The sequence below is a fragment of the Ambystoma mexicanum genome, chromosome 2q, assembly GCF_040938575.1.
Source record: "Ambystoma mexicanum isolate Mex_15411 chromosome 2q, UKY_AmexF1_1, whole genome shotgun sequence".
NCBI classification, from domain to species: domain Eukaryota; kingdom Metazoa; phylum Chordata; class Amphibia; order Caudata; family Ambystomatidae; genus Ambystoma; species Ambystoma mexicanum.
This window is the reverse complement of record NC_090924.1, coordinates 1,309,237,428-1,309,261,347: the sequence shown is the minus strand read 5'-3', so window position 1 is coordinate 1,309,261,347 and position 23,920 is coordinate 1,309,237,428. Positions and strand designations below refer to the sequence as shown.

Here is a 23,920-nt window from a genome sequence, read left to right as displayed (position 1 = left end):
CTAGGTGGGAAGTGCCAGAGAGTCTCTGATCAAAGGACAAGGCTGTTTTCTGCAAACACTCTCCTCAGCTTTGGGCCGTCCACCTTAAAGGACGATACAAGCCCTGCGAAGAAGCAAGGAGGAGTACCACAACAAGCATCAACCAGCATCCATTTGTGAGGCAGTCGAACCCTCGAACCAGGACCGGCTGCACCACTGATTGTTGTCACGCTGCAGTCACAAAAGCTGTCTGAGATGCCTCAACCAGTATTCCAGATCCACCAACCAGCACAGAGAGAACGTTTCTTGACCCTGAGCCGCCGTGTAGGCCAGCCTGCAGCCTGCAGCCTCGCTGGCCGAACTGACTGCCGCCTGATACCCACAGTTGTCTCCCATCTTGAACTCTGTTGCAGGAGTTGCATAGCTTCCTGGCGCTGACTCGATGCTGTCGAACATCAAGATCATCTCAAGTATCAGGTACATTGTGGTTCTGTCCTCTGGTCCTTCTCCGAATGCTCATAGTGACATTTACGACCCTTGTTCCCTTGGTGTTGAAACCAAATAAGCTGGTTAAGACTGATTGCTTTACCAACTACCCCCCTGTCGGTACCCAGAGTGCATTCCTTTCCTTTGTGAAATTGTCTGTCCTCTGTGTTCCTTTACAGGGTGGGCTGTATTTGGTAGTGTGCTGGAACTGTCTGTTGTAATAATAATAAAGTAGATATTTTTATAAAAACTTTGACTGGACAGTTCATTTTATCATTGGATAATAATTGTATTTTCACTTTGTTGCAACTAACCAACAATCCACGACCTTGCAGAGATAAGCCTGCCGTTTCGTCCGCATTACCAAAATTGGTAACAGAGGTTTATATTTTACTTGTATTTCCAATCTGTCTGGATCGCTTCTGGTGTGTTAGAGGTGTGGGGCTGATTGATGGTTTAGAAACCGATATTCATCCCTGGACCACTTGTGCCCCGGAAGTTGTTTTGTCACACCCACCCAGATCTCTGCAACAGTTCCATTAGACTCCTGAGTTTTTAGTGGGGGTGTTAATGGAGTGAGACGTTCACCTGGACCAGGCTTGAAGCGCCGCTCGCAGCTCTTCTCTGCTCCGCTTGTGCTCGGACAACCCCAGCTATTCACAATGTCTCACTGCGCACACATATACGTGCACACGTAACAACAAACTTGTCAAAGGGAGACTGGGGGGGCAGGCAGACGGCTGCTTGTTTCTGGGCTGATGGATCATTTGCTACATAATAGCAAATGTGCCCTGTGCGTCTGCCTGCCTAACCGTGCCGGCTCCAGATAGTCTGGGCCTGGGCACTTGTTTGAACTAAAGTTAATTTTAAGTTTGGAACATGGTGGGTGCACTTCCATTAATATGCAAATAGCACGATAGCTGTAAAAGCACAAACAATGCACATCAGCCCAAACTGACCACAGTTCAAAATTAGTACGATTTAGGATACATTTTGTATCGAACATTCGTTTTGTTTTTATCAATTGGCAATTGGACTGAAAGTATATCCTAAAATAAAGTGAGGTTTTACTCTTGGAGAGAAACACAATGATACATTGTCTGCCGGCCTATATTAGAGACCTGTTTTTTGCTGTTTTGAAATGGAATATCTACAGGGGTGAATTTTCACTTACATCCATGATATGATATGATATGGCATTTATAACGCGCATATACACAAGTGTTTCAATGCAGTGTCAAGCGAAAATGAAGCACGCTCTACTGTCAGATTCAGACCGGCCAACGGCATTTCTATTGTGAACGTAAACGTGTTTATACCAAGCATTGGCAAAGCCAATAGTTTTGGTGTTCACTGATGTTCTTTGCATCTGCATTAATAGGCACCACAGTTCAAGGAATGTGACTTCAAAGTTTCAAATGAGGGTGCCATAAGGGGTGTGCAAGAGAATGAGAAGGAAGGAGAATACAGCAAGGGAGGAAATGACAGAGAGGGCAACATTGATGATGAGCAAGAGGAAATATGAGCGAGAAAGGTTGAGAGTGAGAGGGTAAGAAATAAATATGAGAGGAAGGAGAGGGGATAGAGATTGTGGGTGGGTGGTGGAGGGAGTTGGGTGGGTCGGGGTAGTGAGATTGGGGTAGGGTGGGTGTTTGGTAGAAAGAGTGAGAGTCGAGTTAGTGGGGCAGAGCAAGAGCAAGAGTAGGTATGGGTGGGTGGGGGTAAAGAGAGTGGAGGTAGGCTTGGTGGGACTAGGGTGGTTGGGGATAGAGATGGTGGGAGCAGGGTTGGTGGATTGGGGCAGAGCGGTGGGGCTACGGCGGGTGGGGGTAGAGAAGGTGGGGGTAGGATGGGTGGGGGTAAAGAGAGTGGAGGTAGGCTGGGTGGGTGAGGTAGAGAGTGTATGTAGGGTGGGTGTGATACTCAGAGTGGAGGAAGTCTGGGTAGGTGTGGGTAGAATGAAGATCGATTGGGTTGGTGGGGACAGATTGGAGGTGGAGTGGGTGGGCATAGAGAGAGTGGGGTTTGGGGTGGGTGGGGGTACAGAGAGTTGTGGTAGGGTGGTGGGGGTAGAGAGGGTCGGGGTATGGTAGAGATGGTCGGGGTAGAGAGGGTGAGGGTCGAGTGGTTGGGGGTAGATTGGGTTGATGGGGTAGAGAGGGTGGGGGTAGGGTGGGTGGGGTTATAGATGGTGGGAGTAGAGAGGGTGGTGGTAGAGTGGATTGGGGTAGGTTGGGTTGGTGGGTGTATATAGAGTGGGGTAGGGTGGGGGTAGACAGGGTGGGACTAGGGTGGTTGGGGATAGAGATGGTGGGAGCAGGTTGGTGGGTTGGGGCAGAGGGGTGGGGGTAGAGTGGGTGAGGGTAGAGAAGGTGGGGGTAGGGTGGGTGGGGGTAAAGAGAGTGTATGTAGGCTGGGTGGGGTAGAGAGTGTATGTAGGGTGGGTGGGTGTGATACACAGAGTGGAGGTAGTCTGGGTAGAGAGAATGAAGATCGATTGGGTTGGTGGGGACAGATTGGAGGTGGAGTGGGTGGGCATAGAGAGAATGGGGTTCAGGGTGGGTGGAAGTACAGAGAGTTGTGGTAGGGTGGTGGGGGTAGAGAGGGTCGGGGTATGGTAGAGACGGTCGGGGGTAGAGGGTGAGGGTTGAGTGGGTGGGGGTAGGTTGGGTTGATGGGGTAGAGGGGGTGGGGGAAGGGTGGGGTTAGAAATGGTGGGAGTAGAGAGGGTGGCTGTAGGTTAGTTTGGTGGGTGTATATAGGGTGGGGGTAGACAGGGTGGGACTAGGGTGGTTGGGGATAGAGATGGTGGGAGCAGGGTTGGTGGGTTGGGGTAGAGGGGTGGGGGTAGGGTGGGTGGGGGTAGAGAAGGTGGGGGTAGGGTGGTGCGCTAGAGAGAATGGAGGTATGGTGGGGATAGAGTGAGTGAAGGTAGGCTGTAGGGATAGAGAGAATGGAGGTAGAGTGGGTGGGTTGGGTACAGAGAGTGGATGCGCTTTCAACGCCACCTAATAGCCTAAACTAAAAAGGAACTATGAACATGTGTGCACTTCTGAATTCACGCAGATAAACACACGCCATTATGGCTACTAGGCTGAGGTCACCAATATTCAAGTAGCAGGCGAGGCAGCACCCTTTTCACACACAAAACTCTAGAGTAAACTTTGGGCTGCTGTTTTCAAGGCCTCCCATTCTGGCAGGAAGGTGGCGGCATTAAAATGAAAATTCGAAAGTCTGGTAATGTAGAATTTGCACCAAAAGTACAATATAATTAGAAAGTTAGTGATTTGCATTTCACCTTCTAGGAAATCTATCAAGTCAGCTAACCTTGCATGTGGCAGAACCAGGGAAAAATCGCTCCTTGGGCAGGCGAGCAGAAACAGACACCGCGAGAGCTGTTGCCAGCTGGCATATTCCGCCAGAATTATTTGTGAAAGGTATTTCGACTTTTTCAGACATTGGGATCATTACACGGTAGGCGGTAACCATGGCGCTATTACCGTGTCCGCCTTGGTGGATGGCGGAATTACCGCCCTACTCCAAGGTGAGCCGGGCGGTAATTCCCCATTCACCAAGGCACTTCCCCATTCTCATTTATTCCCTAGTAAAACCAGCCGTTAAGGTCAGGTCCCACAAAGGGAACTCTTAGTAAGGCGGTAAGGGTTTACCGGTACCGGTGCCCTTACCGGTACTGGTAAACCCGTACTGCCTACCGTGTAATGAGGCCCATTGTGTGAAAAGAACGTGTAAAATCTACACGTTTGTTTTACACTGATTATCAGAAATTATGAATATTGATGTCCTGGGTGTTAGCCTTAGCAGTGCACGGTGGTGGCGCAAGTTATAGTTGTATAGCTTACCATAACTGGCAAATTTCTTGGGTTTTTCAGTTTTACCTTGTAATCATAGCGTCCCTTTAGCAAAGTTTCTTCACTTAATTTCATAGGTTTTTATTAGTGCAAATTAACCATAACCTCCCTTTACCAAAGTTTTGTCAGTGAATTTCAAAATGTTTCATGATGTTACTGCACGGTATATGGGTTATTAATAATTTATCTTTTAACATATGCGAAAGGACTATAAACATCTTTTGTCATTGATGACATCACTGATGACGTCACTCCTCTGTAACAATCCAGATGGAAACTCCCGACAAGGAGTTCTGTATAGTGTTGCTAGCAACATATAAAGGGTGATCAGGAGGCTTTTCGTGAACTACTGCATGTATCACAACATGTACTTATGTGTTACTTATGTGTTAGTACATAAAATATATATGGAGAGTATCAATGTATACACATCTGTGGCACATGCAGGGAAACTCTAGTAATGAGGAACAAAATACTATGATCAGAAAATGACATTAAGATTAGGGTTTATCATATATATATAACATTTTATTGTCTATCTGAGGTCTATTTATATTTCCATGTAAGTGCACCATGAGCTTATGCCAATTTAGTTTCAGGTCAACATGTACAGGACCTAAAGAGTATGTATATCAGGTGTTCAATATAGTATGACCATATCAAGTCCTCTGCTTAAAATTCTCACTGTCACTGAACAAAAACAAGCACACATATGTGATGTCATTGGCGATGTTATCGATGATGCCATTGTGATGCCATCTTTGATGTCCTGGGTGTTAGTCTTAGCAGTGCATGGCAGAGGCGCAAGTTATGGTTGCAAAACTTACTATAACTGGGGAATTTCTTGGGTTTTTCGATTTGACCTTGTAATCATAACGTCCCTTTAACAAAGTATTTTCACTGAATTTACTAGGTTTTTGTTAGTGCGCCTTAACCACAAAGGCCCTTTAACAAAGTTTTTTCATATATACAAAATGATGCTGCTTGCACTATGCACTTTATTGTTGGCCTTTTCCAGAATAGAAGGATAGTAAAATAAATGTTTGTCTGCTATGTTATAATATAGATGGAATGTTGCTAACTGCAAGACTTGTCCTTGGCCTCAAGCCCAGGGACCGTATCTCTCCAGGACTGATATCTCTACACTGGCTCCCAGTGGCTGCGAGGATTAAGTTCAAAACCCTCTGCATTGTCCACAAGGCCATCTGGGACCTGGGGCCTAAATACCTTCAACTCTCTCTTCCTAAATATCTTCCTTCCTGAGCCCTTCGCTCATCCGTCTCCAACTCCCTCAGGGTTAGCCGCTTCTCGAAGCAACGAGCTGGGGGTAGATCTCTCTCCGCGGCAGGGGCCGCCCTCTGGAACAGCCTTCCTGCCTCCCTGAAACTCGAGGAGAACCATCTCCGGTTCCGGAAGCACCTCAAAACCTTCCTCTTTGCTTCTGCTTTCTCTCTCCCTCTCCCCTGCTAAATTCTTCACTGAAACTGCACTGAATCTGCAACTGGGCCACTCTCACCGACCTCGGTCCTGGGCCCAGCCACTCTCCACTTGCACTGCCTCCCTGGCAACCCCTGCACTGCGGGACTGTCTCTGTATCCCTACAGCCCCCCCCCCTTCCCAGCACTTGTCTGCACTTACCTTGCACTTGCCACCAGCTGGCCCTATTTATTTATTTTTATTCTACTTACTTTGTACTGCACTTCCCCCCTCCCCCTTGCACTTTTTCCCTTCCCCCTACCCCTGCACTTGCGCGATCTGAATGACACCTGGCCTAGTAGGATCGATGTCTGTCTTCCCCTTGTTCCCCCCTCCCTGCCTCATCGCGCCTTGAAACACTTGTGTATAGGCGCGTTACAAATGCCATATCATATCATATCATATCATATCAATATCAAGGATTCTATAGGTGATCCAATTGTGTGGCACTATGCACTTTACATAATATGGTGGAAGAAAACCCCAAAATGATGCCCGGCACACAGCACTTTATCATTGTTACATATGAAGTGGAAACATAAAACACTTTTGCGATTGTTTGCATTCTTTGCAACAAATGGGATATGCGGTAATGAAAAGAGCAGGATAGTGGACCCTGTTTCCCGCAGATATGAGCAAACAGCAGATGTGTAAAAATATCAGTGACTGCCATAGCCTACTAAGACTACTGAATCACGGGCAACATTACGTTGTTCGGTAAGCATGTGTGGAAGAAATGCCCATTTGAAGATGGCCGCCACTGTCTAAAGGAACAGAAGTCCTCTTTTCATTACCATGTACTCTGTATTTCAGTCGAGGGGGTGTCAGAGACAAGGTGTTGTGAGCAAGCAGCAAGGTTGCCGCGAACCACGTTAACTTTCTTGGGAGAGACGGGATTAATGGTGGCTGACATGTTTTGTTGTGATGTGTTGCATGAATTGTGAAATTAAATAACTAAGAAATGGGAAATAAACTTGTGTCCTGACGTGAGTGAATAAGATACTGGATGGAGAGTGCGCCTCGATGACTGGCGTTCTGGCAGTTTTGGATGTGCACGTATTTGTCCTTGCATTTTCTATTGCAATTCGGGTGCTGTAGAAGTGGGCATAGTAACTACCTAGGGCTGATAGAAGTTTCTAGTAAAGTGCCTGTATGGGGTTTTGAGGAATGGTGATGATTGACATGTTTCAAGTCCATTTCAACTCACAAACAGCACCTTACCAACGCCACAACACCCAGTTTACTACCATAACACCACAACACCATCAATACCATCAATACCATCAGCCAACACCCACAACACCTTTGAGCATCCTGAAACACAACTTATACCTTCATGATCACCCACGACCAAAACCTTATATCAATCATACCCATGCCATCCAACAATATCCACACTTTTCCACTGCCACCTTCAGCACCAATATCACTACCACCAAAGCGTCTGTAGAGGAGGTCCCAAGCACGACCGGCACTCAGTGCGCCCATTTTGAAGTGCCAGAAACGTTCACGCCGAGATACGCGACATAGGATGAGCAAATAAACCAGCAGAGAGCTGCAGTTGGGCTCTGCCCGGTACCTATTAGAACGACCTATTGAAGTACCAACACCAAAGAAAACATGGACAGTAAAGTACCCATTGAGGAAACCATATCAACAAATAAAACCGAATGAAGATTGTCTGAGTACAGTCCCTGAAGAGGCTGAGTACAGTCCCTGAAGAGGCCAAGAAAGTCCTAAAAGAAGATGAATGGTGACATCACAAGAACTCAGACTGACTCTCAGATAAAGAAAACGACGACCTGTGAATGACGAAAAGAGACGAAACACCATGCATAAGTGACATCCTGAGTTGAAGTTAAAAGGACGATGTCAAGTATAAAAAGTTTATGCCATAAGAGCGATTGAGATACGCAACCAGTTTACACGTGTACATATGCTAGGAAACGCAAGAAAGCTGAGGAAATCATGTGGCTTGCTATGCTTAGTAGAAACCTATAGTCCGGCAAACGCCACATACACATATCTACCTCAAAAGGAGCACTTTATATGACATATATGTCCACTTTGCAAAAGGGCAGAACCAACCGCAAGTTCCTAGAGGCCCCAGGAGCAAAGGCCCTCAATCACAGGAATCGAAAGCCAAAGACAGAAACGAAACTCAGATGCATGAGACCCATGCAAGGTCATCTTAGCTGACACAGGCTAATACAATTTATGATGCCAAGAGCGGAGTATCTTGTTCAAAGGAGTCGAGATAAGCAGCAGAAGGCATTTGGTGGACAGAAAGTTAAAATCAAATACACAAATTACATGGAGACGGAGATGATTTTACGGTGCCTAAAACATGTGACCTGCCAAGCAAGAAGAGTTGGGACTATCACACCTACGCGCAGCCTTGAGCCATACACAGATATCTGAGTTCTCCCAGACAGAAAGGCAACATCAAGGCCTACAAATTAGAAAGTAATTGACACATGTCCAGTGGGTCAGTGATGGATGGTGGTACTGGTTGGTGGGAGGCTAGGGGAGCTGACGGGCACCCTGCACCTGGCTGACCATTCTGCATGCTGCTAAGCAAAGTGGAAAAGTACAAGGTGACGTGGTTTCAACCCAATCAGAATCTACCAAGTAATCTAGGATCCTATAGTCTGTAGAACCAATGAGACGTCGTACTTTTAGTGATGTTTACAATAGCCATTTTGAAGGAAGGGCTTAGTTGCCCCACCTGACGTTGTCGATCCAACTCCCTCTCCCCGTTACAGTATACAGATATTGTACCTATAGTAAAGTTACCTTCCTATAACCAATAGAATTGCATGCAACATTTTTAGCGTTTCACATCAGCGATGACGAGTTTTTAGTATAAAGGATGTGATTTTTGTGAAGTTCATTGGAGTTGAAGCGAGAAGGAAGATCGAGGAACCGCTGATGTTCATAACTCTCCGTTTTTTGTACTTGTCATTAAACGGACTCCCTTTGCCAAACCATTGAGTTGTCATTATTCATTTGATGCTTGAGTACGAATCTGCATCCCCATCCATCTCAGTGACATGCGCCAAGAAAGATATGATACAGAACTCTCAGATTTGGCAAATTCCCTAGGCTTCTCCATTGAAAGCAGCCTATGCTTCCAGAAATACAAACCACGAAGGACCAAATGGCCTAGCTCCAAATCTCCACCCAAAATCAAAGTCTTAATCCCAGTGTAGAACCTTCAGACCGTAGGGCAGGTCTTTTTTGTCTCCCACATCGATGGGGGAAATGCCATCCTGACAGGGATCCCAGACGCTCACTTGGCTCTCCTGATAGCAATCCACCACTCTGCTGCCTGTCTTATTGTGACTGTGTTGGAATTTGACAGCAAATGAATCAACCGCCTCAAATCACATATAGTCTGCATAGAGAGCACCTGCAAGCAATCCTTCTCTTGCCATGCACCCACCCTCCACAAAGTGGCTTTTCAACAACACCTGACCATGGACTAATCCCAATGGATACACAGCCCGCAAGTCACGGGTACTGCGCTACTGTTAAAGGATGCAAGCACAAAAGCTGGCAACCCTCAGCATGTACAGCGCTCCAATGCTCTTGAGCTAAGTCCCCATTCTAATGAAATACAATAATACAATTACAAACTGTGGTATAGTATTGCAAGGTTCAATAACCCTTTTGCTGTGCATGGAGGAGATGCAGATACAAAGAGACTATACCCCTTATTCTGACCTGCGGCATGCCGTAAGTGTCTCTGAGGAAGTCACAGCCCGACCACTATTTGTAGCGGCCTCTGCTCTCAATGAAAAATGCAGAGGATGAAAATGCTGGTGTACAACCAGTTGAAGATCTAAAATAACATGACCAGATTTCAGATGCGAGGGAAGACCTCCACTGCCACTGCCCCCACCCACCCTTCATGCAGATAAAATAATTCCCTATAAAGACCTTCATTTGATATACCGAAGTTTGATCAAAGAAACACCCACATAAATGTCTGTATTCTTTGACTGGCATAATTGTCAGTTGATATCATCTAAGTGAAAAGCTGTTGAAAGAGCCTTAAAGAGGTAGGCACACAAAGGGGGCTGAGAATTTGGTATCTGGAGCACACAAGCCTATATCTTTAGTCCTCCTATTTTCCATGAAGCCCCCTCAGATAGACACATTCTGAAAATGCTCGAAGCTCCACATGTTTGGGAAACTAAGGGTTTTTATTTCACTCACCTTAAATTGGGGAACTGCTTTGAGGGAGCCAGAACAGGATGATCAGTGTCTAAAGAAGGGGTCACTAAGTCCAGTGGTCTAGAGCCTCCACCACACTGGTTTTGCAGGATCACAACTGACTACCAATAACTCCCATTGAAACTCAGTGTATTCACACGTGGGGTGCATTGGCGTGGAATGGGTTTGGCTCTTGTGGATTCAATTTGGACACCTCCTCCTGTAAAGGCAAGTGAGTTAGTGTGGGCACTATACAAAACCACTGACTCTTCTTAACTAACTCACTTACTCTTATCGATAAGCAACGTGCTGGTTGCGCGTGCAGGGTCAGACTGGGGCATGCAATTGTCTCGGGCACCATTACCAATTAAAAAATGGCCCACAGTTGTAAATGGCAATTCATTCCTTTTGTGACAGACTGTTTGAGTAGTACCCAAATGCGAATTTTAAAGAATATTTATTCAGTAACAATGGTCAAAACTACTAGTCGCATGGGGAAGTAACTCATTAAACTGGCCCACTTTGACCAAAAAACTGTCCCACATCAGCATTTTGTATTTTGGGTTTGGGCATTGCCATATTGCCCCATAGGCCAGTCCGAGCTTGGCCAAGTGTATGAACAACTGAGTCGCAAATTGCAAGAGGTATACGTTACCCTCATCTCGCATTGCCTCCGAGGCTGACATTCGCAGGAGAGCGGTCAGTGTGAACACTGACTGCTCACCCTGTGCCTCCTCACAGATGGTGCAATGTTGGGGTTGCTGCCCCGTTCCCTTCAAAGGATATCGGCTGTGCCGGCGGGCGTGGTGTAATGTGCATTCATGGACTCGAGCTGTTTCCCAGGACGCGCATGAGGTTTCAAGCTGTGATGGCCCTTTCCAGGATTCATAAGGGGTAGGGGGACACGTGCGACCCTTTACACATGGCAGTAGTGTGCGACAAGCATCAGATGTTTTATGAAAAGAAGCAGGACCACACATCCATTAGCACCTTCCTCCAACAAACTTCTCCCTGAACCCCTAACATTCTATCTGTGCTTTGAATGCTAGACCCCACAGCACAGTTCTGCATTCTGAAACCAAGGAACACATTACAACATTTTCTATGACTTTCAGTGGGCTATGACTTTGCAGGATAGTTGCCAGCCCTAAGCTTCTCAGTGCTCTCCCCGGGAGCATAGGGTGATCTACAATCTAGCAGACCATGCTTCATTGGGAAGATCCCTTTCTTTCTCCAGCCGAATTGCTGATCGACTTATCTCCTTAGTCTTCCTGCCTCTATTCTATCACCATTGCTATCAATTCTAAGCTCAGATATCCGTCTCCTTTCCGTTTCTCTCCATAACCTTCTGTCTCCCTGAAGCCAGACTGGCTGCCGCTACCCCTCCCTGCCTCTCGACTAGGATCGGTGTCTGTTCTATAATTGCACTTAAACTTTGGTATATTCTGCCCTTACCTCCTACAATCGCTTCTTCCATCCCTTTTTTAACCATCACTTTTATTTCTAAATGTTCTCCTCCTTTTCTTTAGTCCTAATTCATCTCATTACAATTTGCTAATGTTTTTCTTCCCATTGCCATGGATACAGTTTTCATGATTGTATCCAACGCTTTTCAGAATGGGTGCATAATTGATATTGATATTGATATTTTATTTGTATTGCGCTCGTACACAAGTGTTTCTGAGCGCGACAAGGCAAGGCAGGGGAAACAAGGGAGAACAAAAACAACGGTTTTACTAGGCCCAGTGACATTGACAACGCGCAAGTGCATGGGAGAGGACGAAGGGGAAAGTGCATGAGAGGGGGGGAGTGCTGAGCAAGGAGAAAATAAAAAAAACAAAATATAAAACATAAATAAATAAGGGCAACAAACAGTGATAGTGTTTAAATTAATCATTTAAAATTAAGCCAATAACCAGAACTTCCCTTGGATGCACAACAGTAAGAGAAAGAGTGCCGCTACAGTGATGCCTAGCGGATGGAAAAATGAAATTGGGCTTTTATATTATGCTTCATGCCGGCGTGCAGACTCTAAGTGCGGGACTAGTGTCGGATCCTTGCTGCTCAGCATTGTCTTAGCTATCCTCCTGCATTGATGGGAAAAATTCCTATAAAAGCTTTACCTACCCGGTTCCAGTTCTGCAGGCAGAAGGACCACACACTTGAGTTAAAGTCAGCCAGAGAGAAATAGCCAGTCAGATTCAAAGCATGGGCTGTGTAGTAGAAACCTGAAAAGGCCTGCAGAGAAAAAACAAAATGGTTGCCGTTGCTATACCATCATGCAATAGACAAGGCGGGAAGGGACTGATGAGTGGAAAAATCCTACCACAAAAATATTCATCTGCTTTTAGCCTTACCGAGAACTTGCCTTTCACTTTGGGCTGGTAGACGCCGTCAAATGAGCAGTCTTCTCTATCAGTGCAAGCCGAGATGTTGAACAAAGAGGCCATCTTGTCCCGGCACAAGGCTGGGTTTCCAGTGCCTCTGAATGTGATAATGTGATCAGGGTGATAATTTGCTGGCCGGAAGTGAGCAGTGCACAAGCTCCCAAATGTGTGCTTCATTGTGAAATTGACCGCGTAATTCTGATGGTAGCAGGGGTTTTCGGCACTCGTTGTGCTCGTTGAGGTCTGTGGGCAATGACAAAGCAGAAAAGGCTTACATGAGAAAGAAATGATTATGTGTATGTCCAACCGAAGTACATTGTTAAACATTATGTATTTTTTCCCAACATTTTTGTTGCAAGGACTATATACGATTTGCATGGTTCCGCCAAAATATGGGCCGCACACAGGTCAATGATTGTTGAGTACTGGTAAATTAATTAGATTATGTTTCACTATTTTAATGAGACCATATAGGTTTAGTTTGGTGCACAAAGTATCGATATTGCAGTGTTGCATTTTTTTTTTTTGCCGGAAGGAAGTACTTCAGTCCCAGTGAACACATGTGGCAAACAGCACATAACCATCACACTCGAGAGCAGTTTCAATGCACACCACCTGTTTCACATTTCAACCAGAAACTGGATAACATTTAGGGAGGTTGTGGGAACCGGACCTCAAAATGCTAAGATTAGAGTCAGGTGAGGTGAGTCCACTACTGCCCCTATTCTCTGACACCTTCCTCATTACGGGTTTGGAGGCAGACATGGAGCTTACTAGCTCCATGGCTGCCTCCAAACCAGGCTCCTTTGCCGGGTTCCTGCAAGGGGGCCTTACCGGGTCATTCCGACATAGGACCACCTGGTAAGTCCTCCTTGCAGGAACCATTCCCCGTTCCCATTTGAGCCCCCATAGGGCTCAATGGGAATGGGGATGGAGGTAACAACGGGCACATTATAAGTGTCCCGTTGTTACCTCTCTCTTCCCCTCGTGGGACCAGGAAAGGACGCCTGGTTTTACCAGGCGTCCGATGTGGGTTTCGCGATGGGAAGCTCGTAATCAGCCCTGACGGAATGAAGGGGGCCGGTCCCGTACCGGCCCCCTTCATTCCGTCAGCACCTGCCTCATAATGAGGCCCCTTGTCTGATCAGGGATCATGGTATCGGATAGTTACCTGTGATTTCCCAACACCCAGAGAACATTACCTATATTAAGAATGACATAAACAGCGCAAATAATTTCCACTTCATATAGATAACGAAAACTGCACATTATAGGGCAATGATACCAAAATGTCGCCTACAGAATTCCGACCACTACCTTTACTGTGCCTTTGCGCCGTTCAAAAATTGCGACTCCAAATACTCTGAGTAAGGGGAGCAGGGACTGCGGCCGTGTCCCCTGCTCCCTTTATTTAGGGTAATGAGAACCGATGGTTGCGGGAGTATTCCCTGCTTCTATTAGATGGTATCGGGGGACAATAAAGAAAAATAAAGCTTAAAAAAATTATTTAAAAAAGAACCCCACAGCGCCAGTTTCGACCCACATCAGTGGGAGAGAACCGACGCCGTAGTGATAGAGGAGAGTTGGCAGCACAGACAGAAGTGTGCTGCTGATAAGGTAAGTGGGTGGGTGGGTAGAGGGTAGGGGGAATCCTGGGAAAAATTGATCTATGTAATCACTGCGCCGCACTGTTATGAAGCCGAAAAGTTTTAGGTCAACATTATGGCCGGCGCAGTGATAACATAGATACCATTATAGGGGTTTGGGTCTATTTGACCTAACACATTTGACCTAATCACATTTTATCTAATATATTTGACCTTTTTTCAGTTTAAAATTAGGGGGGAACCCCTCCCCCCGCACCTCCTGCACTTCCCTGACCTAATCTATACCCTTACCCACACAATATATATATATATATTTAATTAAATGTGACCAAAAAAAGGTCACAAAAATTCCATCAAATGTTTTAGGTCAAATGTTTTTTGTTAATTATGCTAATATCATTATAGGAATACAACGCGTCATCAAAGAGTGTGCTGGTCATATAAAGGCAAGAGCCTGGAGTCCCATTTCCTTCATAGGGTCATAACAACCCAAGGTAATTTGCAGCATCCCTATCATTTACGATTGGAGGAGTTCTTTAATCCTTACAATACCAGGACATAGTCACTCCTTCAGTCCCGCCAAAACCTGACGTCGAATTAGCCAGCACCCTACGAGCACAACATTCTCCTGCGGTCCTCTGTTAAGATTATTTTCCAGTATTATTTTGCACCTCGGGAATGTTAGTTTTACAGAAGGGGCTGCCGTGCCACTTCTGAGGTACCCAGTGCACCGTCAGCTTTCGGCACACTTGCACGTTACAAGGAAACCTGATCGGGCAGGTTTTTATCAGTCAAGATTTCTGTATTGCTAGTAATGTTTCGCTGCCAACTGACGTCGAAGTGAGAAAACTTTGCATGGCCAACAGTAAACCCATCCCCAATTCCACAAGATATCTTTTCTGAAATGTAGGTTTTCCAGTAAATGTGTCATATATGAGCAAGAGGAGCTTAGATATGAGACATCTTTCGTGAAAGTCAACTGTGAATCTAGATATGCTTCCAATGTCTGCATTCTCAAGAACAGGAATGACATTGGCTGCAATCATAAAATCATTACATTGAGAGCCCAGCTTTTTTAGTCTAAAACTTGTTCCGAGAATTAAATTCTCTGTTTGTTTGTCATTCGGAGCAAATGAGTTCAAAGCCATCCAGGACTGGACTGCTGCATAGACCTCATTTACCCTTTCCGGATCCTTAGAATCCTTCGATTATGCTGGAGATCGAGATCATGTGTCCCACAAACCACAAACCCGCAGAACTTCTCCCTTCCATAATTGCAGATTTGATAATAGAGGTTTACCAATCCCCCCAAAGAAATGAGGCAGGCGTGGTAGGGTGGTGAAAGGGTCCCCTGCAAAGACACAGGGTTTCTTAGATCCCAAGATATGTGGTTGTGTATCTTCTTCTCTATACTCTTTTCTTTGTGTCCTTCCATTCTTTAACTGCTTTATTACTCTTTATTTGTCATTTCATGTTGGTTGGAATGTTTTGGTGGAAAAATTGAAAATGTAAAAAATATAGAAAAAAATGAGTGTCTCACACTCCAAACACCAACATTATATTGCATTAAGGTAGTTAAGTCTCAAAGGAAGTTAATCTACTCTACATCTATACTGCGGCTATTTACAGAAGAGTTTCTTTACATAATATTGTAGTGTTATGTATTTCTTATGGGTTTTATGTAGCTCAAACTTAGCTAGGAAGAAACAGAGCACTGTACATGTTTTTGAGGGTAACATATGAGATGGGGGTCAGGGGGTGTTATATGTAATGCAATGCTCCTGCCATGGGGATGAGATGGTAAACAGTAATTGAAGTACTCTAGGTGACACCTAGGTATTGACTGAAGACAAGTTCTTGAGTTTCTCCCAGACCTTCAATAGCGTTGGCACAGACCAGATTTCCACCAGGATGGTGTGACAGTAGACAGGAGTATAGCAAGAGAAGGACTATTTTCTGCAATGGTCTTGGTCATGGAGCAGTGCAACCTAACTATTTAGCAATGGAGTTTTACAATTATGTCCAAACAGTGATGGCCTTGTAGGAAGTCTTAAAGAGTATTCTCCCTGCAATGGGAAGCTAATGCCAGCTCCCCTAGGATGGGAAAAATGTGGTCAAATTTCCCTTTTCTAATTATGAGTCACGCTGCAACGTTGAGTGGCCCTATGTGGGGCCAGGTGTGTCACTGGAATGCTGGTGAGGAGGGAGTTTCCTCCATCAGTGTAGGCCACTTCCGTGGCTCTGAATTCTTCGGGTAGGAGGAAGGGTTTTATCTTCCAGCGGAGGAATAGCTGGTACCACGTGGTTCAAGCGTTTTTGGTGATATATTGTAAGATGGAGAGAGTGCTGTACATGGTGCGACTGAGTGATTTGGCAGTTCAAGAAAAACTTAAAATGTTCCACCTCTTATTGATGATCCCATATGGTCCTATATGGTCTGTACTAAAAATTAGGACCATCGGAAGAGGCCCAAGCCAATCAGCTGGCTCGGACATACACTTTATGAGATAATCCAAGCCCACGTTCTATGCCTGCTCCCAGTGCCCTTCCTACTCGCTGCCATTTTTCGTCAGTCACTTGCCCCTTATGACACCCATACGGCCCCACCATGACCCCAGCACTCCTCTGTTTTAGTGCTTCCCCCTCACTACCGATCCCTCAGGATCTATTACCTGATATCACTGCCCTCTGCTCCCTCATCACCCTCATCACCACCCACATGTTGCCAGGAGAATAGAAAAAGGACTCACTCATGAGCTCCCATTACTATTTCCCTGGCTTTTATGCTAGGGTGAGAACAGTGTTAATTGGCATGAGGTCACTTGCCTGGCGTTTAATGGTCCTAAACGTATCGTTTCACTCAGGCCTATCACCATGGGCTAGCAGGCCATTGACAGCCAGGTAAGGCCCCCACAGGGGGCATTAACACTAAAATGCGAAACCCTCAATATTGATATGATGTTTTAAACACTGGATATGCATCGTTCCTAGTTTTGATAACCCTAATATCTTACTCTGTGTAAGTTTAAAATGGCATGATGGTTGCAGCCACACATTACAGGGACACATTATCTTGCCCACATGTACACAGGTGCATGTAATAATGTGGTGGATGTCTGAACTCTTGTGAAGTATCTTGTGACTGAAATTTCAATTCATCAAAAGTACAAAATCACACATGGTGCCCTTACCATATCTAAACAACCGAATATTGATAACCCAGTTGAACCCATCTCATAACTTTTATGATCTCCATGGTAACTATCACACAATCTGTCCCTGACATTGTGTGATAGTTCCAATATAATCTGTGCATTATTTGTACTGTATATATCCTCATCATTACAGAACATTTGTTAATGTCTTCCTCATAGACTGGTAATATGTTGGGTATTTAGTGATAACCCTGAAAGGTGCACACTTTTTCCTCCCGTAACTATGTTGCTGGAAGCTGGTATCCTAACCTGTGGGACACCATTCCTGTCGGGGGTCCTGACCTTTCACATGCACATTCAACAACAAAGGGGGCTATAGCTTGCTCTGAAAGATTCAAGGTTTCCCTACAGAAGGCTCAGTGTGAGATGTTCGGGTGAGGTCAAGGGAGTAGATTGCAGACCAAGAGACCAGGTGGTGGAAGGACGGTGCGGCCGAGCATGGACGAGAATTGTAGAAAGTGTGTGCAATGTGAGATATTGGTTGGTGAGTGAAAATAGTACTTCAGTGTGAGAGTGCATGTAAGGTGAGTGATTGGGTCCAGGGGAGAGTGTAGGGGTGTGAGTAATAGAGTGGTTGAGAAAGGTGACTGCGAAAGCAAAAGCTGGGTGACCACGGAAAAAGGTGTGGAAGGAGATCATAGAGTAGTGGGATGAGAGTATAGTGAAGAGTAGTGGAAGGAAAGTGTAGTATAACGTAGTGGGAGTAGAGTGTAGTGGAGGGATGTGGGAGGAAAGTGAGTGGAAAGGTGTCGGCAGAAAAAGTAGTGAACAGTTCAGAGTAGTGGGAGGAGAGAACGCAGTAGCAGATAGACCAGAGGATAGAAGGAATAGATTTGTACCACATTTTATTTTACTGAATTTTCTACCACAAAATGCTGTGCGACCCCCAACACCACCTCTCATCTACTCCCTCAAACCTCATTTCTATATACCTAAAACCAACCCACCATCTGCCTTTTTAGCAGTACAAAAAGGAAACATAATTACGGTAAAATGTGATTTGATTAGTTTGGTAGTGGAAGAAATTTGGGGCAAATACATGGGCTCTGGAGGGAAAACTACACACACACACACACACACACACACACACACACACACACCCCTGATTTGATGCTGTGAAGTGTGCTGATGTGTGTCAATCTGACATCACACATACAAATATAAATGCACCTATATGTTCCATGCAACCTCTGGTGGAAGGAGAAACAAACCCAGTTACTCTCTGTAAACCAGTGGAACAGATAGTTAACCTTGAAGCAAACAGCTTCAGCAAATAATTTCAGTGTGATGTAGGATGATCTTCTGAGGATTTAAAATTTCCTGTAGACATTTCATTGGAGGCCAGCAACGGAGCATGTTGGGAAATGAAGAAGAGCCAGAGACCATTAGACCAAAGAGACCAGTGAGAACAGGTCATTGACACCCTACTATTGGGTAAAGACATGAGAGATAGGCGAAGAAGAAGAGGAAGCGAAACTTTAGAAGTGGAAAGAGTGCAGCAAAGGTCTGTGAACAGTGGATGCTCTGACTGTGGTAGGGCTAAACATGGTGGAACGCTGTACCAGAGAACCAAGGTTGTCAGGGTGGTTCTGAGGCAACTGTGGGTAATGATCAGAGAATGCAAGACACAGAGAACACTTTCACGAGAGCAATGAGAGGTGATGAGAGAGCTGGAGAGACTTGACTGGTATTTTGAGAAGAGAGCGGTGTGTCGTGAGAAACCAAAGAAGCCAGGAACATTGGAAGTCTGCCAGAAAGCCCAAGCACACAATGGGATGCAGCCAAAGTACCGATGTGTCCCATAAAGACTAGCAGGAAAAAAAGGCTGACGCACTGAATTCTGGGAATGGTAGTCAGAGTACTGAAGTATCTAATAAAGACTGTGGGAGAAGGAAGGCAAAGACCCTGAATTCTGAGGCTCAGAGTTAAAGAATGAAAGTGTCTAAAGACCATTGTGAGAGAAAGGAAACCCTGATACTGCATTGTGTGAGGCGTAGTCAATGTACCATGCAGTTCACAGGACATTGCGGGGGTCTTCTCATATAAAATGCTAATTGCAAGAGGACCTCCAACACTTATGCGCTGTTAGGTCGCCTGCATGCCAATGTAAACATTTGCAAAGCGTAGTGTAAAACGGAGGAATCACACCAAGCACAATCGCACTGACCTTCTGGTTAATTCTCTGCTTTGTGAAAAAGCAGACGCTGCCTGCAAATTACACCTTGCAGGCAGTGTTTATTAATGGATTGCTATGAAATCCAGCTACTCAATAGCAGGTGCTAATCTGAGGCGGATTCCATAGGAATCCATGTCCTAGACGGAGGAGTAAAGCTGTGTGTATACACCTCGACGAGATCGAATCGAAAATGACGGTGTAAAGGCTTTGCTTGTATGGTTTCGTGTGGCGCTCCGCCCATCGTGAAATTACCCCAGGTGAGGGAAAGGGAAAGGGCACTGATGCGGTATTCATGGAAAATGCACGAAAAGACATAAACCATGATCACCCAATTGGAAACCGAAGAGGTCAGACGGTGCATTCTGGGAAACATACTGACATTGTCGTGTCATAAATAACAAAATGGCATTCGGACAGCACTATTTAAATAAATTACATTCAGATGTCTTCAAAATGAAACTAGTAAATAAAACTTGCTACAGTTTTTGTGAACTTTTATCAGACAAGATAGCGTTGAAAACATCGTAACACAGACCCAATTTGCGTTGAGTGACTGACACCCAGAAATGTGTTGGTATAGGTTTGAACGCTGCAACTGCTAAAACATAATTAGGTATTATTGCCAAAATAGCTGTGGTTTCAAATTATTCAATGAATGAACTATTTTTCATATTCCATGGGCATGTCATATCAACCGACTTACATATTTCAATTAATAGTAAGGCTACCTTGGAGGATAGTTCAGGGGCAACGTACTTGTCTTGGAAACAAAACTACTAGCGTGTAGAACGTGTTACGCGCACAGTCACACCATGCGCTTCGAGGCTGGAGTCCAGCACGAAGCACGAAATAAGACACCGGTTCTTTTCGGGCTAGAACACTCTCTTCGTATTCTGACTTATTTCTGAGAACGAGAATCCCTTTGAATAATCAGAAATATATTCATCAATCCCCTGTCTTCACTCAGCATAATGCCGCCGCCAGTACCAGTACTCTATACTTAATAAACAAAACAATCCATCAACATTCTAAGCTGTCAATTTCCAGCTGTAAAGATCAGCACCCCTGAATATTGTTAAAATGAAAATGTTAACATTTTAAAATGAATTAGCAAAGCCATTTTCTCTTCTTTTTTTTGTTAGCACACTCTGCCAAACCGTACACAACATAAATACTAGTTATAATTTTAATATCACATGCCCAACATCTTAAATCCATATTCATATGCTCTGATTGGTTAAACTCTTTATAGACAAACATATCACAATTGATGAGGGAATCATTCTTAGGAGTAAGATATGTTTAGATCCCATGCATACCTTCACCAGCAATGCCAGGAAGCGTTTCTCCGCCTCGTCCCGTCCGTAGCACTGGAAGCTGTGGGTATACACGTTGTACTGATACCCATAGAGTAGCACCTCCGTGGTTGTGTTTGGGCTTTGCCCGGATTCCTCAGGGATGAAGGAGATTTGGGTCGATGCTCCGCCTAGGTCCAGAGCTCCTGTTGTCTCCGCTCCGTGGGGGTGGACCCACGCCCTCCAGATGTTTTTCTGGTAAATAACAAAACAGCTCAGCAATTGTCGTCAGCTGTCATTGTGGTTTGTTGGAACATCTTCTGATCACTCAAAAGCCATACAACATATGCTCCGTCGAACAATTCAGCAACACTTATAGAAACATTCTGGTGGAAATCATAGCCTTAATCGATAAGAGCGAATTAAGTGGCAGAGAACACCCAGCAGAGAATGGCTTGGCCATCACAAGGCTCCAACCATTGGCAAACGGGCAAGAAAGAGAGCCAGCCTTGAATGATTCAGATATCGAGGGGGTGAGTATAGAGACAAGGGCAAAAGTGGCATCCAAACAGGGGGGTCTTGGATATATGAAAGCCTTTGACTGTGGACCTAGTGTGAGAGAATTTAATATGGAAAAAGGGATGATGTCAAATAGTTGTGCAGCTGCTATTGTACGGTCTAATGTAAATGGAGAAGGACAATTATACCAGATATTTTGTCTTTTATGAGGCATGTTGGTAAATGGGGAGTGCAGGAGGGCGTCTGTTGTTCTTTCCTAACCGAGGGTAGTAGGACGGCTACAATTGCACTCTCTGGGACAGGAGAGTAGGGCGACTTCTCTCCTAACAGAGGGGAGTAGGTTGGCTACAATTGCACTCTCCCAGGATTAGTTGGATGGCCCCCATTGATCTATCCTGGGAGAGGAGAGTAAGGTGACTTCCACTGCTCTCTCCTAGGTGGAGTAGAGCAAGGTCTCCTCCACTGCCCACTCCTAAACAGAGACCAGCTGGACTTCCACTGATCTATTGTAGATGGGGAGAGTAGAATGATGTCTACTGTTGTATCCCAGGCAGTGGACAGTAGGATGACTTTCACTGTTCTTTCCTAATAGATTGGAGTAGGACGGCTACAATTGCACTCTTTTGGAGAGGAGAGTAGGGCGACTTCCACTGTTCTTTCCTAACAGAGGGGAGTAGGTCGTCTACAATTGCACTCTCTGGGAGAGGAGAGTAGGGCGACTTCCACTGTTCTCTCCTAACAGAGGGGAGTAGGCCAGCTACAATTGCACATCTCTGGGAAAGGAGAGTAGGGCGACGTCCTCTGCTCTCTTCTAACAGTGGGGAGTAGGTTGGCTACAATTGCACTCTCCCTGGATTAGTTGGAAGGACCCCATAGATCTATCCCGGGAGTGGAGATTAGGGTGACCTTCACTACACTCTCCTAAGTGGAGTAGAGCAGGATCACCTCCACTGCCCACTCCTAAGAAGAGACCAGCTGGACTTCCACTGATCTATCGTAGATGGGGAGAGAAGACTGATATCTACTGCTGTGTCCCTGGCAGTTGACAGTAGGATGACTTCCACTGTTTGAAGAGAGAGGGATGGCTTCCACTGTCCTTTGCTAGCAGATTGGAGTAGGACGGCTACAGTTGCACTCTCAGGAGGTGGAGAGTAGGGAGACTTCCTCTGCTCTCACCTACGTGGAGTATAGCAGGGTCACCTCCACTGCCCACTCCTAAAGAGAGACCATCTGGACTTCCACTGATCTATCGTAGATGGGGAGAGCAGACTGATATCTACTGGTGTGTCCCTGGCAGTGGACAGTAGGGTGGCCTCCACTGTTTGAAGAGAGGGTGGTGGCGTCCAGTGTTCTTTGCTAGCAGATTGGAGTAGGACAGCTACAATTGAACTCTCTGGGAGTGGAGAGTAGGGTGACTTCCTCTGCTCTCTCATAGGTGGAGTAGAGCAGGGTCACTTCCACTGCACACTCCACTGCTCACTCTTAAGCAGAGATGAGTAGGATCATTTCCACTGAATCATCGTCGGAGAGTCGAATGATGTCTACTGCTGGTGTCCCAGGCAGTGGAATGTAGGATGACTTCCATTGTTTGAAGACAGGATGATGGCCTCCACTATATGCTCAGGGGTAGAGAGTGGTATCATGGCTTCTGATAATCTCTGACTCCGCAGGACCAATAGGAGCTTGCTTTCACTAACCTGGTAAGACTTTTCACACAGTAGAAGGTAGCATGAGGACGATGGCACATATTAACAGATGCTCTATCAAGCTGGCATTGCCACAGAGAAACTTAGCCTTGAGCCAAGGGATATCAGGCTCACTCTTCATGCACATTAGAGCCTCCACAGCACATGCCTTATACATTCTGACGATACATAATAAAATAAAATAAACTCTAGCATAGTGCAATCACTTCCAGTGGATGAGGGAGTATTATGCATGCATGCCTAGTTGACAACTGACCTCTCCAACCCTACGCCCAAGAGTCTCAACTATTCCTCATTCTGATTGTGGTTTTAGTACAGTAGAGACCTGTCTAGCCAGAATTGCATTGTAAGGACTCCCTTGGCCACACGAACGACCTCATTTAAACATGCAGACCCCAAAAAAGGGACACGTGGAAATACATCCATAAGATGATAAAACGTGCATTTCTTTGACAAACCTCCAAGAAGTTCCCCATTAAATAGTTGGCTGTAATCCATCCGTACACACCTTCTTCCTGCCCCGTCATGATCTGAGCCCCCCTGAAGTCGAAAGATTGGTGGGTGAAGTAGGTCTGAATGCTTGTGAGAACACCTTCCGCTGCACTCTCATTTTGTGACCTGGGAAAATCAGAGATCAGAAGGAGCTGACTATCCAGACCCCGAAGACATCAATATAATTTTGCCATTCAGAATTATGCAAAGTCAACTGGCAGGGCACATACACAGGTTTAGCATGCACTGGTATCGTTAGGGTCCTCCCAATGATCAAACGCACTTGTGTGGTATTCAGAACTTTGGGGCTTCACTGAAGTGAAAATCACGGCCTTATCGTAAGAGTTTGGTCCCACGACTCGTCCCAATGATTTGCGTAAAGAGCATACACTTTTAGGGCAGTATTACAGTGGCTGGCACCATTGTTCACTACTAGACTCTGAGATCTGAGCAAGCTGTAACTAGGGGCAGGAGTGCACACCTTTGCTCTCTTCA

At 45.5% G+C, this 23,920-nt stretch overlaps 1 protein-coding gene across 1 annotated transcript in view; it reads right to left on the bottom strand.

Annotated features, from left to right (window-relative positions):
* The window catches only part of ENTPD3 (ectonucleoside triphosphate diphosphohydrolase 3), a 357,567-nt gene that overhangs the window by 86,857 nt on the left and 246,790 nt on the right, over positions 1-23,920 (bottom strand). The window contains exons 5-8 of the mRNA XM_069648766.1: positions 23,392-23,551; positions 20,733-20,963; positions 12,386-12,658; positions 12,156-12,266 (exon numbers count right to left, since the gene is read on the bottom strand). Of these exons, the coding sequence (XP_069504867.1) occupies positions 12,156-12,266; positions 12,386-12,658; positions 20,733-20,963; positions 23,392-23,551 (775 nt within the window). The remainder of the gene's footprint in view (positions 1-12,155; positions 12,267-12,385; positions 12,659-20,732; positions 20,964-23,391; positions 23,552-23,920) is intronic.